Genomic DNA, 17,244 nt, shown 5'->3' on the forward strand with positions numbered 1-17,244 from the left:
ACGTGGACTAAATTCTACTTCTTACCCCATTGATGTGAACCTAGAGGTGATGCCTTTCCCTGGTCTTAAAAAATTGAAAGCCAGACATGGTTAAGGGATAAGGGTTTTTACCTCAGTATTTTAATAAGGATCCTTATGGTGCACCACTTCACCGAGGTGGGCGTGCCACAACACACACACACACACACACACACACACACACACACACACACACGATGGATGGCACATGAATGGTGTGATACTCCCCCATCCTAGGAATTCCCCCCTGGATGGGCCAAATCTCCAGTTTACAGGATATGTTCTAGGGAGGACCTTGGTTTCCCAAGAAGGTGTAGGGCTTTCTGGCCTCCAGCTGCAAGGAGGATGTTTGGTCTCCTGGCCCAACAGAATACTAGGACAGTGCTCAATTATCAGACTTAAGGAATTACAAATATGCATCCTTAGAATACTGAGAATACATAAAAGTTATATAAAAGGTATATAAAGGGAAAAGGCAAAAAAATCATCTTGGTATCAGAAGGACTCTCTGTATTTCACAGAATGTGTCTTAAAACTTTCTGTGGCTGCTCCATTTCATTCTGTAAGAAAGGGTGTGGAAGGCTCCACATATGTTAGAAGGAGTTTCTTACATTGCATTTATGCAGGGGCTTTTATTTTTTAAGTCTTTTAAGACTTCATTATGGACTTGTATTTGAGAAATACTTAATCACTGGTCTTAAGTGAAAAATAATATCAGCGGACTATTTTTCACAGGACCTAGATGCAACACTTCAGAGTTACTAACTCTGTGAGCTTAGTTTTCTATCTTCAAAAGACTTGCAACTTATCTTTAAAGCTGAAGTTCTTTAACTTTTAACGTTTTTAAGTTTTAACTTTTTAACGTTTAGCTGGATGGTAATTCAGACAGTTTAAGATACGAGTATTTTAGAAATATGAAAAGAAATTATTATGCTCCCTTCAGGTACTTAATACAAACCACAGTGTGGTCGTTTTTTTAAAAAAAACAATCTACTTGCAGCTTCAGGGAAACTGTGAGGAGCTACTGACACCATCATCCCCCCTGCTCTGGTTTTACTGTGGGACATGAGCTTTGTGTGCTCCAGAGAAGCCAGGCAGAGTGAGAGATTCCTCCAGGGTTAGTGTGGTCCTGGACAGCAGAGGATCAGTTTCTAAAAACCTGATCCATTTTGGCTCTGGTTTTAAACAGGGCCCAAGAGGGTGAGAAGGTCTGTTCTGTGGAGAGCTGAAGTTAATTCCTCAAGCTGTGGTTTTCTGTCAAGAGGCAGATGTACCTTTTTCTCCAAGTGCCCCTGCTCTCACAGTAATTTTTCTTACAGGGAGCAGTATATGTGTCCTGCGGACCCTCAGGGTTTGCAGCCAGTCCTTGCATGTGTACAAAATACAGGTCCGGATTCAGGAAAGACTTGCAGCTTCCTCTGACATTAAAAGATAGTAAAGGGGATTTACAGTTCATTAGCATTGTCCCCTATCCTTCCAGCAGTTTGACCTCTTCAGTGTTTCAGAGCCATTCCCACAAGGGTCCTGGATATCTTACTCTCTATTGAAGCTTGTAAAAGGCTTTTTTGGGGGGCTGTTTCTGAACCCTGTTCTTTGATCTAACTTTGGGAACAGTGATTAGTTTGACTAGGAGTGTACTTGCAGACACTTGTTAGACACTCCAGTGGCCCACAAAAATTTCAGCTCAGTTCCTGTGTCCCTGTGCTGTCAGATGGAGTGTGGCATTTTCCATTGCTTTGTACCAGCTGGAGATCTGCCTCAGTGTGTTGGAAGATGCAGGAGGCAGTTGCTGTGGTGTGTTTGTTAACTTAGTTGGCCTGAAGGGTTGTGCAGTGAGAGAACTTCCATCGTTCTAATTCATTCTCTAAATGCTTTTTCTCTCCACAGCTCTGAAAAGTCCAGCTGCATTTCATGAACAGAGAAAGAGTTTGGAGCGTGCCAGGGTAAGATGCAATATAATCTTGAGTGTTTTGGGCAAGTCAGGAATAGTATGTCTTGTGTTTTGGGTATCCTGTAGCTGTTAATGAGATGCAGAAGGGAAGTGTTCATATTCTGGATGTAATACTGTAGTCAGAGGTGTATTAGATGGGGTGTTCTGCAGCTTGCCTGTGGTGCTGGTTAACCCTCAGTGAACTAGTTATGCCTAAAGCCCATTGAAAATGGTGCCTGGATTTTCCCTAGAGTCATCTTTCTGGAAGTGGCTGATACTCTTCTTCCCTACTGTCCAGGCACTTGACATTTTTATTTTATGGTGTTTGTTTTGCCCTTAAACGCTATTAAATGCTCTTATCATGTGGAGCTCAGTTCCACCTTTGAGGAAAGTTTCTCTGTCACCTGCACATGCAATTTTTACCTAGGAGACTAGAAAAATTGAAAATTGAATAGAGAGGATCCCCCCAAAGTCTTGTGACACTGAAATCACAGACTTCTGGCTCTACAGAAAGAGGAAGCCAGGCATCATACTTCATGTGCCACCTTTTCTAACTGGGGAGTTTCATGGTAATTTCTGTTCCTCAAAAGGCCTCTGGGGATATTTTTTTCTGATTAGCCTACGGTGGAATGAAACTTGTTATGACTAAGTTTTGTTTTAAAAGTGAAAGCAACATAAGTGAAAAAATAACAGCTGTGATTAAGAACTGTAAGGAAAGCCATTTAAACTGTGGAAGGATTGCAACGGGAGACTTTGCATTAGGACCACCAGTGACCAAGGGGCTTTTGCTTATTTCTCTTTTTTTCCTAAAACCTTACTAAGTTAATATTTTTATGTGGGCAGCTGAGCAACTATGGAGCAGTTTTCCGACTGACTTTAATATTTATTTTCTCTGAAGGCCCATCCTGATGTCCAGTACTTACTAGTCTATTACCTGCTGCTTCCAGATTCCCATTCCTCAGCAGTGTAAAGAGCGACATGTTCAGCCTGTCAGGGTCATCCCTGTACATTGCTCCAAAGCACTTTCTCCAGAGGCAGAGCTAAAAGCAGCTCTGGAAGTGAAATAGGCCTTGTCACAGCATTTAGTTTCTGCTCCCCAAGGCACTGCATGGGGTCTTTAGCTTAACAAATAACATATCTTTAATCAAAGTAAAGAGTATGTCCAAACCACGAGTCAGCCCTGAATGCCAGCAGTACATGAAAGTGTTTTCTGTGAACAGTGGATCCAGTGCATTTATCTTTCACGTAAAAAGAAATCTCCTGGATGTTTCCCTGACACAGTTTAGTGGTGGTGCAGACAACGGGAAGAGAGGACTTCAGCTCCTGAGGAAGTCCTTCCCAGTTTCTGTTCTGTGGGGCAGCATTGCACAATTGACTGAGGTCATTACAACAGAAGGTCATCTTTAGAGTAAGCTCATTCTCTGGGTGCACTGGGACAGGAGATAGGTCCCTTCTCCTTTTTGTGCTTATTTAGATCTCAGTAAACAGCTAAAGATGATTGTTTCTTTTCATTGTGCTGTTCAAGAGTCCCTCACTTCTGTGTCCAGTCAGCTGAAAGTGGTTCTTGCTTTTTTATTTTTGCTGCAGACAGAGGACTATCTGAAACGCAAAATCCGCTCCCGGCCAGAGAGATCAGAGCTGGTCAGGATGCACATTCTGGAAGGTATGGCAAGTGCTGAACATGAAAACATCAACAATAAACTTCATTGTAACCACCTTTTTAACAGCTTTCTGCTTTTCCTTCCACTTGGGAATGGGCAGAAGATCATGCCTGTTGCATGATTCCTTGAGAGGGATTCAACTCTGCTTGCTCAGAATTATTCTCAGAAAAATCTGTTGTGTGAATTCAGATCATGCAGTTTTGTATAGCTAAGCAGCAATGAACTAGAATGACCAAGATTGCTCTTCTGCTAAGGGAAGACACTGTAAAATGTCCAGGATGGATTAAGGCAGATTTGATCTGATTAGTAACAAACCTCAGCTTCAGAGAGGGAGTGCTATGCTGCTGCCAAGCACCAAGCATGGGGCACAACCAGGGGGAAAAGTTGAATGAGAATTGGGCGACATCAGTTTGAGAACAGTGAATTTGTCAAAAGGGCTACTGTAGTTATCTTTATAACCTAATTATATATAAATATATAACATCTGTCATATCTTTGTAGTGCATAGCTACCTATTGTTACCTATCAACTATTTTTCTGTACAGTTAGCTGCTGTTATCTGCAGTTGCCTTTCTGAATAGAATTAAAATACTGCTGAAGGGCATGGGTTGACCATTGCTGGATTGATGCCATTTTATTTACTTTCCCCCAAACAGAGACCTCAGCTGAACCCTCCTTGCAGGCTAAGCAGCTGAAGCTGAAGAGAGCCAGACTAGCAGATGACCTCAATGAGAAGATAGCGCAGAGGCCAGGGCCCATGGAGCTGGTGGAGAAGAACATCTTGCCTGTAGAATCGAGCCTGAAGGAGGCTATTATTGGTAAGGTCAGAGGAGGATCTTTGTGGAGGGCGTTTCCCACATGTGGCTGCGATTACCTATCAATTCACCTGCATGTCTAAGAGAGTGCAATCCCATGGCTGGTCTCATTTTCCTGGCCCAGAATCACAGGCTTTCAGCCCAAGGATTCAGAAAAGCAGATCTCCCTCTGGCCCAGATAATGCTATGGAGACATGAAATTATAGGGAATGTGGACATTCCAGAATAATATGAAAGCAGTTGTATACCCTAAAGACTTGAAAGACTGTTGAAGATTGTATTCCCTAGATTGTCTCCTTAAAATCCCTCTCTCAATATAACATGTCAACAATGTTGGTCAGGGAGAACCTGCTGACTTAGATCAGGAGGGGAGACAGAATATAAACAGGTGTGATGAAACAAAAGATGTCTGTGAACTCAAAAACTTCAGAGGATTCAACCCCTTTAAAAATAAACCAGAACAGATTTAAATCATGCCAGTGCCATTCCAAGGGCTGAAAGGAATGCTGAGGAATAGCCTTCCCACTGCCTCAGCAGTGCTCTTTCCTGTCTCGCCAGATTGAGTAGTCTGTGTGCCTGTGGTTATTCATCCCCTCAAACACGCACAGCTACTGTAAAGACAAATGGAACACAACTGTGAACAAGATGGAATACTTTCTATAAAAAAGGAAAAGGACAGTGTTGTGAGAGAGCCTGGCTTCACTATTGAACAAGAGGTAGTTGAGCAAGGGTGAACTTGTGAACTGAAGCATAAGAGATGTGGCTTCCTTCTGATGGAGCAAAGTACATCTCTGGATTCTTTCTGATTTTAGGTGAGGTTCAAATGACAGTATTTCCCTGCTTAGCAGGATTAGTTTGAGAAAATGTAGTCTAAAAAAACTTCGGTACATTACAAGTGTACAGTCATTTGAATTTATCTGCTGGGCATGTAGATGGACAGAAATGCTAATAGCAGCCAGGGCCATCACTTGATCTATAGCCCTTATTGCTTGTAAGACTAGAGGACAGTTTGGGATTCTGTCTTCCAAGACAGAAGAATCCAAGAGATTCTACCTTCTGCCATAGCGGATGAACACCAAAGAAGCCATGATTCAACTTTATACTGTCTAGCCTTCTTCTTCGGTGCCAGATGATGATGAAATAAGCCATGCCACTGAGCTGGGTTTGGGCAGCTCAGAAGAGATACCTGAGTATCTCTTCTTACACTCACTTATCTTGCCTGGCTAGGAAGCCAGGGAAGCGGTTCACCCCAGTCCACATCATTTTATTGTACTGATAGATAGTGAATGTAAACACTTAAACCTGATGCAGTTTGGATTCTGTTCTCTCATTTTCACTTGGTGCTTTAAGCACAGCTCTCTCCGTGCCATCATTGTCTTTGTGAAACATCCAGTGTCAAGCCAAGTGATTTCTTATTCCACTTAACAGACCACGATTGATGTTTGTATTTTTAGTTGGACAGGTGAACTACCCAAAGGTTGCAGACAATTCCTCCTTTGATGAGGACAGCAGTGATGCCCTCTCCCCAGAACAGCCAGCCAGCCACGAGTCCCAAGGGTCTGTCCCATCGCCGATGGACTCCCGGATTTGTGAGCCTCTCCCTAGCACCACTGGTACATCACTAGCTCAGGTGAGAATGTGGAGGCCTCCTGCAGTGCCCTGGAGCTTCATGCTGATTTGTGGCAGAGGAGCCTAAAAAGTGAGACTAAGGCTTCCCTTAGAGGTACACTCTGTGAGATTTCACAGGGGATCTTAGCTCCGTGTGGTGTCAGTGACGTCCTCCTCTGGTTATTCACAAACCCTCATGGTGGTGCCTTGTGGGGAAGGGTGCAGCTGTTGCTTGGTGATACAGCCTGTGTGCAACTGACCCCAGCAGGAAATGCTGGGAGATACAGGTGTTGGATTTTGATTCCTTTTCTGCCCTAAGAAGTTGTACTGCTTCTCAGGGACAACTGAAGCAGTGCGTTAAAGGCATCCGATTAAAGATTTGAAGCCCATGCTCCTTTCTAAGTGGACACTTCCTGCATTCTAACTATTAAACTATTAGAGTTTAATAGTTAATGTTAAACTACTTGCCACCTCTTGTGGTGTGTATTCATTATGCTTTTTTCTGTCCCTGCAGGGTTCATCCCAGTTGCAGATTAGTGCAGACTCCAGTGAAACTCTTTTCCTACCTGAGCAGCCACCTCCACCACTGCCACCTCCACCTCTTCTGCCCCCTAGTCTGACCAATGGAGTGGCTCTTACTGCTGCCAAGCCCCCACCAACACTCATTAAGGTACTATTTTGGCTGATGTCTTCATTGTTGTAGTCTGAAGGAAGGTAAGGTTACTTTTAAGCAGGTTTGGAGTTGGAAGTATTGGATTAACAGATGCAGAGGGAGGAAACATTTCTCACTAGTGTCTTCCTCTTACACTAATTGTAACATATTTAATGGGGTTTTCTGTTCCATAGTGTATTCATCTTCTATAAAATGGATGCTGAATGCAAAATGTTTTGAAACAATCAGTGTTATCTATAATTAGAGTCAGTGAGTCTGCACTGGATGAGCAAATGATCTGGTGTGCTGGGAAAGATGACCTGCATTATGGTGCAGCATAAGCTGCTGCCAGTGCAGTGTCTGTAACGTCTCAGTTAGAGAAGCATGGAAAGACCCTGAGGTGAACAAACTAGAAAACTTCAAAATTAAAATCCCAGTGTGTGTTCTAGTTTACATGGGGTATTACATTTTATCAGTGTTTCCTTTCTTACTTGCTTCCTCCTTTTCTTCTAAATAGCAAAGCCAGCCCAAGTCTGCTAGTGAGAAGTCACAGCGCAGTAAAAAAGCCAAGGAGTTGAAGCCGAAAGTCAAGAAGCTTAAGTATCATCAGTATATTCCCCCGGACCAAAAGCAGGACAAGGGAGCTCCTCCCATGGATTCATCCTATGCCAAAATACTGCAGCAACAGCAGCTCTTTCTTCAGCTTCAGATCCTCAACCAGCAGCAGCAGCACTACAACTATCAGACCATCCTGCCAGCCCCACCTAAGTACGGGTCCGCAGTGGCAGGTCTCTTAGCAAGCACGCACCAGCACTCTTACCAGAGACGTGATGTTCTGGGTGTGAGGGGTGGCCACTGGCTGTGACAGTGTGACACACTCAGCCTTGTAGGTTCCAGGGGACCTCAAAAAGAGCCAGTGCGAGATGAATCAGACAAAAGCAGCTGAAGTGAGTTGGTTGGCACAGCAAGGCGCATGGATATAGGCAAGAGCGTTGGTGTGCTTCAGAGTCTAGGGCAGCACTAGTGATGTTTCTGACTGTGTATGTGGACACTGAGGGCCTCTGGTGTCTTTCTACTGTGGTTTTGATAAAGTCTGTGTTCTTTCTTTTCCTGCAGGCCTCCAGGAGAGCAGCAGAGTGGTGCCAGTGCCCCTACCGTACGCAATCTCTCTGCCACAGTCAGCAGCACACCTTCAGTATCTTCTGGTTCTAGTGGGCTGATGAGACAAAACAGTAACGCTGCGGCGGGCAAGCCTGGCCCTCTCCCTGCCAACCTGGATGAGATGAAGGTAGATGTCCTGTGAAGCCGAACAGACCCTTTCTGCCATTGTCAGTGGGCCGTACTGAATGTTGCTGCTGATATCTGATAGTTGTTCAGTTGGAAGTTCTCTTACTGTTGCCCTCTATTTTCCCCCCTTATCAGGTAGCAGAGCTGAAGCAGGAGCTCAAGTTGAGGGCCTTGCCTGTCTCAGGCACAAAGACGGACCTGATTGAGCGTCTCCGAGCTTACCAAGAGCAGAATGGTGCAGCTGGCCAAACAACCCCCACTCCCAAGCCCAGCACAGCAGCCGTCCTCCCTAAAGCTGCTGAGGTGGTGGTGGCCTTCCCAACTGCCAGGCTGAGCACAGGGCCAGCCCTGGTCACCACTGGCATTGCACCAGCAGAAGTAGTTGTGGCCACAGTTACTGGTGGCAGTGTGATGAAGTTTGGGAGCACAGGCTCAACTCCTCCTGTTTCTCCAACTCCTTCTGAGCGCTCACAAATGAGTACAGGAGATGAAAACTCGGGCACTGGAGATACCTTTGGAGAGATGGTGACTTCACCTCTGACCCAGCTCACCTTGCAGACATCTCCAGTGCAGTTCTTAGTGAAGGAAGAAAGCTCCAAGTCCACTTCCTGCAGCATAAACGTGGCACCCAAGTCAGAGTGGTGTGGTGCTGGTAACAGCAGAGATGCAGAAGTTAGGGACAAAGACCAGATGCTGCAGGAGAAGGACAAGCAGATCGAGGAACTCACCCGCATGCTGAAACAGAAGCAGCAGCTGGTGGAGATGCTTAGGCTGCAGCTGGAGCAGGAGAAGCGCTCTCAGCAGTCACAGCCAGCTCCAACAGCCGCGGGAGAAGGAACAGCCCTCGCCTCCAAACCAGGAGCGTTTGACACCCAGGTCAAGAGTGAAAATGGTTTCCTGAGTTGCCAGTGTGCGAAGCAATCCAGTGGCCAAACAGACCAATTCAGCCCTGCATCAACCGCTAGCCAAATGGACACTTCGAATCCAAGCCCAGTGCCAAAGAAAGCCGTGATGGTGAAGCAGGAGGAGGCAGAGCCGCCGTGCCAGTCCCACAGCCCGCGGCTTTTCCTTGGCCAGCAAGGGAGCGCCCTCATCAAGGGCACCCCTCCCCCCACCCTCATCACTGACTCCACAGGGACCCACATTGTCCTCACCGTGACCAAGCAGAGTGCCGAGAGGCAGGGCCTCTCTCCCCACGGGATGGCAGGGAGCAGCTGCCCACCCTTGCAGGTAGGCAAGGGTCGGATCCCATCGCTGCTGCGGGCAGTTGGGTTCCTCTCTCTCCTCGTCCCACTCGGGTTACCGTAGGATGGCCTCACAGGGTGGAAATTCAGTATAGTAAATGCTGAAAGGGCTGAGTTGCTCACTGCAGGGGTTGGTAGATCATGGCTTTGTAAAACAGAGCAGTGTAAGCAGATCTTTGGCAAAAAGACTGGAATTTGACAATGATGAGCTGTGTACAGCAATGCATGATTGGCTCTGTGCATCACAGGCTGTTCAGCATTCTTCCAAACACACGGTTCTGTCTTTTGTCAGGCAGGACCTTGGGCTTTGACTACAAGGGCTTGTTGCCACAGTTCACTGGTTTTTAACAACTATGCCCGTGGTAGTAAAATGAGCGGAGTGTATTTCACCTCTTGTCCTTAACTGTAGAGATCATAGTTGGAGTGATAGATGGGTCATCTTATCTACCAAGAGGTGAAATCAGACTCTGGGAGCAGATCGTTTGCTTTTTGGCTGCTCTTTGTTTTAATGCATGTCAGTATTTCAGTGTTAACAGAGTCTTTCATCAGAGATGATTTACGAATTGCCTGCTGGCATGAGCTCAGCACTTAACAGAAGTGTTCCGAGTGTTCCTTCCAGGAAGGGATAAATATGCCCAACTTTGATGGCATAAGTCAAATCTCAGCACCTTCTATGACATCAAAGATAATTCTCGTTCTCTGCTGATACATTTCTTGCACTTTCTGCAGAGCAAGTGGCAGTGTCTGCCGTTAGTGACAGGCACTGAGCAGGCTGTGTTTGCTGCATAGCAGGTGAGATGTCAGCAGCAGAGTATCTCACCTGAGCTCCACCCGCTGCTTTGCAAGGGCACAGCTCCTGTGTCAGGTCTGGCAGTCCTTGAGGCGTGTTATGGGTAGGCCAGGGATTGAGGCTGGTACTGCCTCCTCTCCTAGGACTCTCAATCACAACCAGTCTGATTTCTCTGCTCAGGGAAAGAGAAGGATGGAAATTCATAAAGAATAAAGAGTGGGAAAAAACCAAACTTATAAATTCTGTAAGAAGCCTAAGCCCTGTGCCAGTGTCATGTCTGGGGAATAACCTGTTATGGATGCCCTTTTCTTTCCAGAGTGTACAATCATCACCCGCTAAAACTTCCAGCCAACTGCCATGTCAGGTACCTGCAAACACCCCTCAGCAGCCCACGCAGCAGCAGCAACAGCAGCAGCAACAGCAGCAGCAGCCCAGAGGACCAAACCAATCTAAGGTAGCTCACTGCCTGCTCACTTCTCTCCCTTGGTTTTCTTTGCCTGCTGCCAGCATTTGTACCCACAGGCACTAGGCACAAATGTACCACATTCCAGTGGGTGCTTTCTGTGGATTGGAAACAGCGAGGGGCTGGAGTGGGCAGCCTTGATTCACAGGGGTGTTCCAGATTCTTGAAGGACTGCTGCTGAACAGAAGAGGTGGCTGCTGCATGGAGAGAGGGTGGTGGGGATGGTGTGGCTGCTGCTGAAGGGGCGTGTGAGCTCAGAGGGGTAAAAGGGCTGTGACCTTTTAGTCTCTGGTACTGCTGAGCATGCTGTCATTTCCATTCCCCTGCCCTGAGCATGCCAGTTAATCACCACTTTGTGAAGTGTTATACTCCGGGAAAGAGAGCATCTCTGCCTTTAACCCTCTCCAGGTGCTGGCTGTAAAGAGGCTATGCTGTACATCTCAACCCTTTCTAGCCTGCTTAGCTGTCTCTCTAAACTGTAATTAAGATAACTTACAGAAAGATGATTAAGAGTTTTTAGAGCTTGGAGGAGCATTTCTGAGTCAGTTCCTGGAAAGAATATGAAGACAGAAGTAATTTCTAGCATATTTAGAGTGAGAAATCTACTTTGCAAAGAGTCAGTGCCTTGGTTTGCTTTGAGAACTTGGAGAAAGTGGAGAAGGTAAAGAAAGGCACCTTTTTCCTTGGAGTTCCTTAGCCTTTGTGCTGCAGAGGTGTCTGTACTGACTCTTCCAATCCTTTTGCTTCCCTGTGGGGTCAGAAGCCAGGTCTGCAGGTGGTCACAGGGCAGCTGGCCTACACCAGGTTGCCTTTCTCGGCACCTCCAAACCTGCAGCCTTTCTTCCCTGATGGTTTCCACAGTCACTGAAAATTGGTACTTCTGGTAAAACCAGCCCACCAGTGTGTCAAAAAAGGTACCCTCCCAGCACATCCCAGTGGCCTGTGCCATGGTTTCCAGCCCTTCTCAGGAAGAGTGGACCCCACCAGAGCTGGTCTTGGGTCGCCCCTCTACCTGTGGGTCACAGAACAGTGGAGCAGCTTTTCAGGGAAAACAGGATGGGCAAAGGCATCAATATGTGCACGTGTTGGAAGTGGCATTCAGCTGCTGCCCAGGGTTCACTGCTCTAGGGGAGCAAGTTTCTGTGCGGGTCATGCATAGCTGCTGTAGAGGGAAAGGCCTGATCCTACTTATGGGCAGTTATGTGCTGATTCATCTGGTAAAGCTGAGTCATGAGCACCACTTCCTGCAACACTTGGGGTTTCCTTTGGAGCTCTGGTGCTGCTGAGTGCTCTGGTGCTCTCTGCCCACCAGCAGGCTGTGAAACTTGCTGCTAAGTGAAGCTGCCTTGTGACTCCAAAGCAGGCACTGTAGAGGGAGGTGGGTAGAAGACAGGCCCTGGACATATTGCACAGAGTAGGCTGAACACACAAGGGAAATGCCCTTTCCCTCCAAAGTGCTGCAGGAATCCATTGCTTGGATAGATGAGGCTCTCCCTGTCCAGGAGAAGTGAGGAGGTGGTTTGTGATGTGGCTGCTTTAGCATTGGAAAATCAACCAAAGATTTCCAGCTGTGAGTCAAGAAGAAATTTGTCTTCTTCCCCTGCAGTCAGGGCATAGTGCACAGAGTCCAGGGAAGGAGGCAGGCTGCTGTGGGCAGAGCATTTCAGACTGCTGTGCAGTGGTCACAGGGACAGGTGATGATCTCTCAGAGCAGCTGTGAGACAGGAGTTGATGTAGACTTTCCCCTGATTTGCATTCATTCTCTCTTCTGCCTGCCTTCTAAACAGTCCTCATCGCAGCCTGGCTCTCCTGCTGCGCCTTCCCCCTCCCAGATGGACCTGGAGCAGCAACAGCACACGCCGCTTTTTGGAACTCCTCCACCTCCTCTTCCGGTTCCCTCGGTCCCAATGAAAGAGCCACCGCCAGGCTATGAAGAGGCCATGAAGCAACAGCCAAAGGCCCAGGTGAGAGCTGTTATTCTCCCTGGTTTCTTTGGAGAGCAGATGAAAAGTTGCCATTGTAAATCTACTTAGTTTCTTGATGTGGGCCAGTGATAGGGAATGGAGACACAACTGCACCTTTCTCTGGAGGGTTTGGGCCGAACCCTAAATCACAGGTAAAAAATCCCAAGCCATTCATTGCTGTTGCTGACCGTACTTTCCCAGCCTGTAACAGCCTGGGTTACAGAGGACTCTGGTGCCATGTCATGGTGTGCTCATTCTTGCTAGAAAACAGCCTCATCCCTGGGGCAAGGGAGGAGAGCCAGCAGCCAAGGGTGTTTCTGGAGGTGGAAGTTCCCCTGGTAAATAGGAAGCTAATCCTGCATTTGCTCTCCCCAGGAGAATGGCTGTTCCAGCCAGCAGATGGACGACCTGTTTGATATCCTCATCGAAAGTGGAGGTAAGGAGACAAAGCCAGCATTTCCCACAGTCCCTGGGTCTGAGTCTGGGGCTTGCAGAGCACTGAAGGTACAGTCTGTCATGGCCTCGCTCTCTTCTCCAGTGTCCCTTCCAGTGCCTTTAGCACTGGCAGTAATCCTTAAGGCACTGAGGGAGATGTCAGTCAGGCCTTAATATGATTCTGTGATTCTTGATGGCTCTGCTGCATCAGATTCAGGCACATCACTTCTGAGATACTGGACAGAGATGGGATTTTGAGGAAGTGGGCTTAAAATTCCCTGTAGCGAGACAAGCACAGGCACAGGATGTTTCCTCATCCCAGCTGGTGGTCAGTGATAGCTTAGTCTGGGGGGGTGTCTGTGGCCCTGGTGGGTGGGAGGGATCCTTCTTGTGTTCAGCCAGCCTTTTCCTTACCTGGCCTGTTTGTTCCCTCTACAGAGATTTCTGCTGACTTCAAGGATCAGTCGTCCCCGGCTGGGAAAGAACCACCTGTGGCCCCGGCCTGTTCCCCACCGCCCAGCAGCCACCACTCCTCCGAGCTGGCGGTGCCCGTGTCCCTGGGGCAGCCGGCGCTCGTGGGCCGGCTGGAGGACTTCCTGGAGAGCAGCACCGGCCTCCCGCTGCTGACGGCAGGCCACGATGGGCCGGAGCCCCTGTCCCTCATCGATGACCTCCACAGTGAGATGCTGAGCAGCTCGGCCATCCTGGACCACCCGCCTTCACCTATGGACACCTCGGAATTGCACTTTGCTCACGAGCCATCTGGGGGCATAGCCCTGGATCTGGCTGAGGCTAACTTGGACAGCATGGACTGGCTGGAGCTGCCAGGGGGTTCTGTCATGAGCCTGGCTCCCCTGAGCACCACGGCTCCCAGCCTCTTTTCCACAGACTTTCTCGATGGACACGATCTGCAGCTGCACTGGGATTCTTGCTTGTAATTCTGTGAGCAGAGACTGAAGGGAATGGGAGTGGGAGGGCACAGGCATGCAGAGGGAAGAGGCCAGTCAACCAAAAAAAGAAAAAAGAAAGAGCTCCTAGTATTTGTACTCCTCCCCTAACAGTATCCTTCCTGCGTGAAGCCGGCAGTGGGCCAGGCCAGGGCAGGGAGAACAGCTGCTGGGGAGGGAAAGGGGCAAGAGGAGTTGTGGGGCTGGTGACCTCCTGCCCACTCCACACAGCCTGGCCCAGCTGGGGTGAGAGCAGAGGCAGCAGCCCCTGTTCCTCCGGGCAGGAGCAATGGCAGCACATTGTTCCCTCACGTGGGACAGAGCATGACTGGGCCTGAGGTGTTTCCAGAAGCAGCACTCTGCGCCTTCCTGGGATTGGCAGATAAAGGGGGTCGTGCTGCCCCAGCACGGTTTTTCTTAACGGTTGTGGAAGGGGATTCTACCTCTGGAGCAGGACACAAAGGCAGGAAGGCTGGTTGGGGCCCAGAGCAGCTGCCCTCTGCACCACCTGCCATCTCTCAGGGGAGGGTCTGATCTGCCGCAGGGCTGGGAGGAGCTGGGCAGAACAGGCACCTTCTCTAAATGTAGCCAAAGGGAACCAGGGCTCCCCACCAACCTGGTAACGTCTAAGCTGGTTTCCCAAATATTGCTGAGCTTGGCAGAGGCCCGCCTGCTAGCTTCACTCACTTTGGGCTGCAGAACAGTTTTTTAAGGTGCTAAAATCAGGTCCTTATATGTTAAAACTGCTGTCAGGCACAGCCCATTGCCCCCAGCTCCCACTGCACTCATGACATCCCCAGGTGAGCAGGGGAGTGAGCCTGGGCAGGGACACGAAAGCACCAGCGCGTCCTGGGGAGCAGGTGAGGGGCACAGCTGGCAATCAGTAACATATCATTGGGGGCCATGTGCAATCTGTCTCTGCCTTCACTGTGTTGGTGCCTCACTGTAGCACGTGCCCCAGTGGAAAGCAGCAGCTGGGAATGGATGTTGGACCCCATAGGCAAGGAAAGGGAAGTGGGACTGCAAGAGTGGTGTTGTGTGGCACAGTGCAGGTCCTGGCTCAGTGACTGTGAGGGCCCCTTTTTGGGGAGGAGCCTGAAAGCAAGTATTGGACAGCTGACCTCTGCTCTTCCTCCCTCCAGTCCCACAGGGTAAAAGGCAAAAGTAAATGGCTGCTTACTTTGAGCTGCTGCCCTGTGTCCCTGCAGGGCCCCAGGCTGGTGCCTTGGGGTGGCTGCGGACTGAGGAGTGGGTGGACAAGCTCCCAGGACCTCAGAGCCATGACGATGCTATTCCTTGGGCAGGGCTCTGTGGTGGAGCACCAGGTCTGTGGCTCACTCTTATGCTGTTACTTTAGAATTCCCGTGTCAGTAGTAACTCATGGCCACACTGAGCAGGTGGGGCATGGCTTACGTGGACGTGGCCACCTCACCACAAGGCTGTCCCTGCTTCGGCCCTGAGCTGGGCCCAGGCTGCCTGCGGCTGAGGGGAAGCCTGGGGGGAAGCTGTGGCTTCTGAAGTCATGCAGACTGAGGTACTGACCTGCTCAGGCAGTGGAAGGATCAACTGCCATCCTTCTCAGTATCTCCTTGAGGATACTGTCCCCACCTTTCCCCCACGCTGGGCCACAGAGCTTCCTGCTGGAGAGGGGTAGCTGTGAGCCATGTGCTGCTTCCCTGCAACTTTTGTACCTGGTCCTCTTCCCAGGGAGAGGCTGTGCCACAGGGGTGCTGGTACCTCTGCTCCATGGTGAGGCAGGTAAATGCCAACCCTGCACAATGTGTTCTCCCTCAGCCACTGAACTGGCAGCTGGGTGGGGTCATGCCTGTTTGCAGCTGGGAGATACTCCTGCTTTCCTGAGCCCTTTGCTTGTTAACTGCATGGGGAGTCACTTTCTTAATCATTAGCAGGGGGAGCCTGCTGGCAGCTTCCTTTCTTTCTCCTCCTCTCTCCTCTGGCCCTGAGCTGTAAACAAGTTGGAGCCTCTTACCTGCCTCCCTCAGTGTCTGGGTTGGGGAGGACACCATCCCCCTTCCCCAGAGGCTTTTTATTCCTCAAGCTAGTGTCACATCCTAAAAATCAGAATAAAAGAGTCTAGTGAGCGCCCCCTTTCTCCTCCTGAGCCCTCCCTGAATTCTCTCCTGGTGCAGCCCAGGTACTCACTGGGAGCAGTGAGTACTTAGCAATCACCTAAAGACCTTTCTCCAGCTCTGCCCAGGCAGCTGCCCAGCTGTGGGGGTAAGAGGCAAGGAGTTTCTAAGGAGGAAAGTATGGGGAGAGTGGGAGGATCTCCAAGATGCTAGGGGGAAAATGTGAGGCTGCCTGTTTGTCAGACTTAAGCAAAATCAGGTTCTTCAGCCCATAATTGTAGTAGCCCCCACAAAAACCAGCTGTGTGATTTCTTTGGTACAAATAATTACAATTCTGCAGCTATTAAAGAAAGAAGGAAATGATCAGTAAAGTGCAGTGAGCTCCTAGAGGAAGATGGGAGCACTCCAGCTGCAGTCCTGGCCTTACCCAGCCCTGGTTCCTTGCCCTGAGCCAGGTACTCCAGTGATTGGCAGAGAGATACCTGATAGCAGTGTAGCCCTTCCTAGAATTGCTGGTGGAAGGCTGAGCTCACAGCTGCTCCCTTTCACCTTCACCCATCCACCATCAGGTGTGAAACTGTAGAAATTTAATGACCCTGACTTTGCCCAACATACTTGCATTGGCTGAAAAGCTTCATGGAGCCCAGAGGATACAGAACCATGCGCCTCATGTCCTGAGGAGCCCCTCTGCTTCTCAGGAGGGCTTCTGCCAGGAGAGCGAGTGCTAACCCTGTGCCTGTGGGCAGAGGGGAAGGTGGTGCCTCAGCCCTGAAAACATTAGAAAGTCTTTTCCCCAAGCAGTGCCCAGAGCAGGCTTGCCCAGTTCTCTGCTTTCTTACTATTATTTCTTTGAATAATAGTTCAATAGTTCTTTGTTGGAAGAGGTATTCCCCTGGACATACATTTTTGCACCCATTGGGAAAAACGAAGTCTGATGTTCTGCCTCTACCTTGAATGTAATCCTGAATCTTTCTGCTGTAACCACTACTTGTTTGTAATGTGTATTTGACTAGCACGCACTCTCCCTTCCACTATGCAGCCACTGGCGAGGGGTGATCAACACCATCAGAGTCGGATGGTGTTGGGGCATCAGATCCAGAGCGAGAATTCAACTGGAAAAGGATAAAAGTGACAAGTTAATGGGGGAGAGAATGGATCTTTAAATTGAATTATTTTTTCAGTTACAAATATTTGAAGAAAAAAAAACCATTTTATTAAAAAAATTCTGAACAGACACGTTCTCAAAAACTTCTCTGCTATGCTGGTGGGAGGGCTTAGGGCGTTTCTGCCTTTTTCAGCTAAGGGTGGGTGATCCCTCTGTGTCTTTCTCAAACCTGAAA

General features: G+C 48.8%; 1 protein-coding gene across 3 annotated transcripts in view; it reads left to right on the forward strand.

Annotated features, from left to right (window-relative positions):
• Positions 1 to 17,138, forward strand: part of MRTFA (myocardin related transcription factor A) — a 71,860-nt gene extending 54,722 nt beyond the window's left edge. For all 3 annotated transcript variants that reach the window (XM_038155438.1, XM_038155436.1, XM_038155437.1), the window contains exons 3-14: positions 1,906 to 1,961; positions 3,536 to 3,611; positions 4,266 to 4,427; positions 5,879 to 6,054; positions 6,547 to 6,702; positions 7,202 to 7,452; positions 7,801 to 7,972; positions 8,107 to 9,201; positions 10,322 to 10,459; positions 12,256 to 12,432; positions 12,808 to 12,868; positions 13,306 to 17,138. In XM_038155438.1, coding sequence (XP_038011366.1) covers positions 1,906 to 1,961; positions 3,536 to 3,611; positions 4,266 to 4,427; positions 5,879 to 6,054; positions 6,547 to 6,702; positions 7,202 to 7,452; positions 7,801 to 7,972; positions 8,107 to 9,201; positions 10,322 to 10,459; positions 12,256 to 12,432; positions 12,808 to 12,868; positions 13,306 to 13,805 — 3,020 coding nt within the window. In that variant the 3' untranslated portion in view covers positions 13,806 to 17,138. The remainder of the gene's footprint in view (positions 1 to 1,905; positions 1,962 to 3,535; positions 3,612 to 4,265; positions 4,428 to 5,878; positions 6,055 to 6,546; positions 6,703 to 7,201; positions 7,453 to 7,800; positions 7,973 to 8,106; positions 9,202 to 10,321; positions 10,460 to 12,255; positions 12,433 to 12,807; positions 12,869 to 13,305) is intronic.
• Positions 17,139 to 17,244: the final 106 nt, after the last annotated feature.

This window comes from Motacilla alba, chromosome 1A (genome assembly GCF_015832195.1).
Source record: "Motacilla alba alba isolate MOTALB_02 chromosome 1A, Motacilla_alba_V1.0_pri, whole genome shotgun sequence".
NCBI classification, from domain to species: domain Eukaryota; kingdom Metazoa; phylum Chordata; class Aves; order Passeriformes; family Motacillidae; genus Motacilla; species Motacilla alba.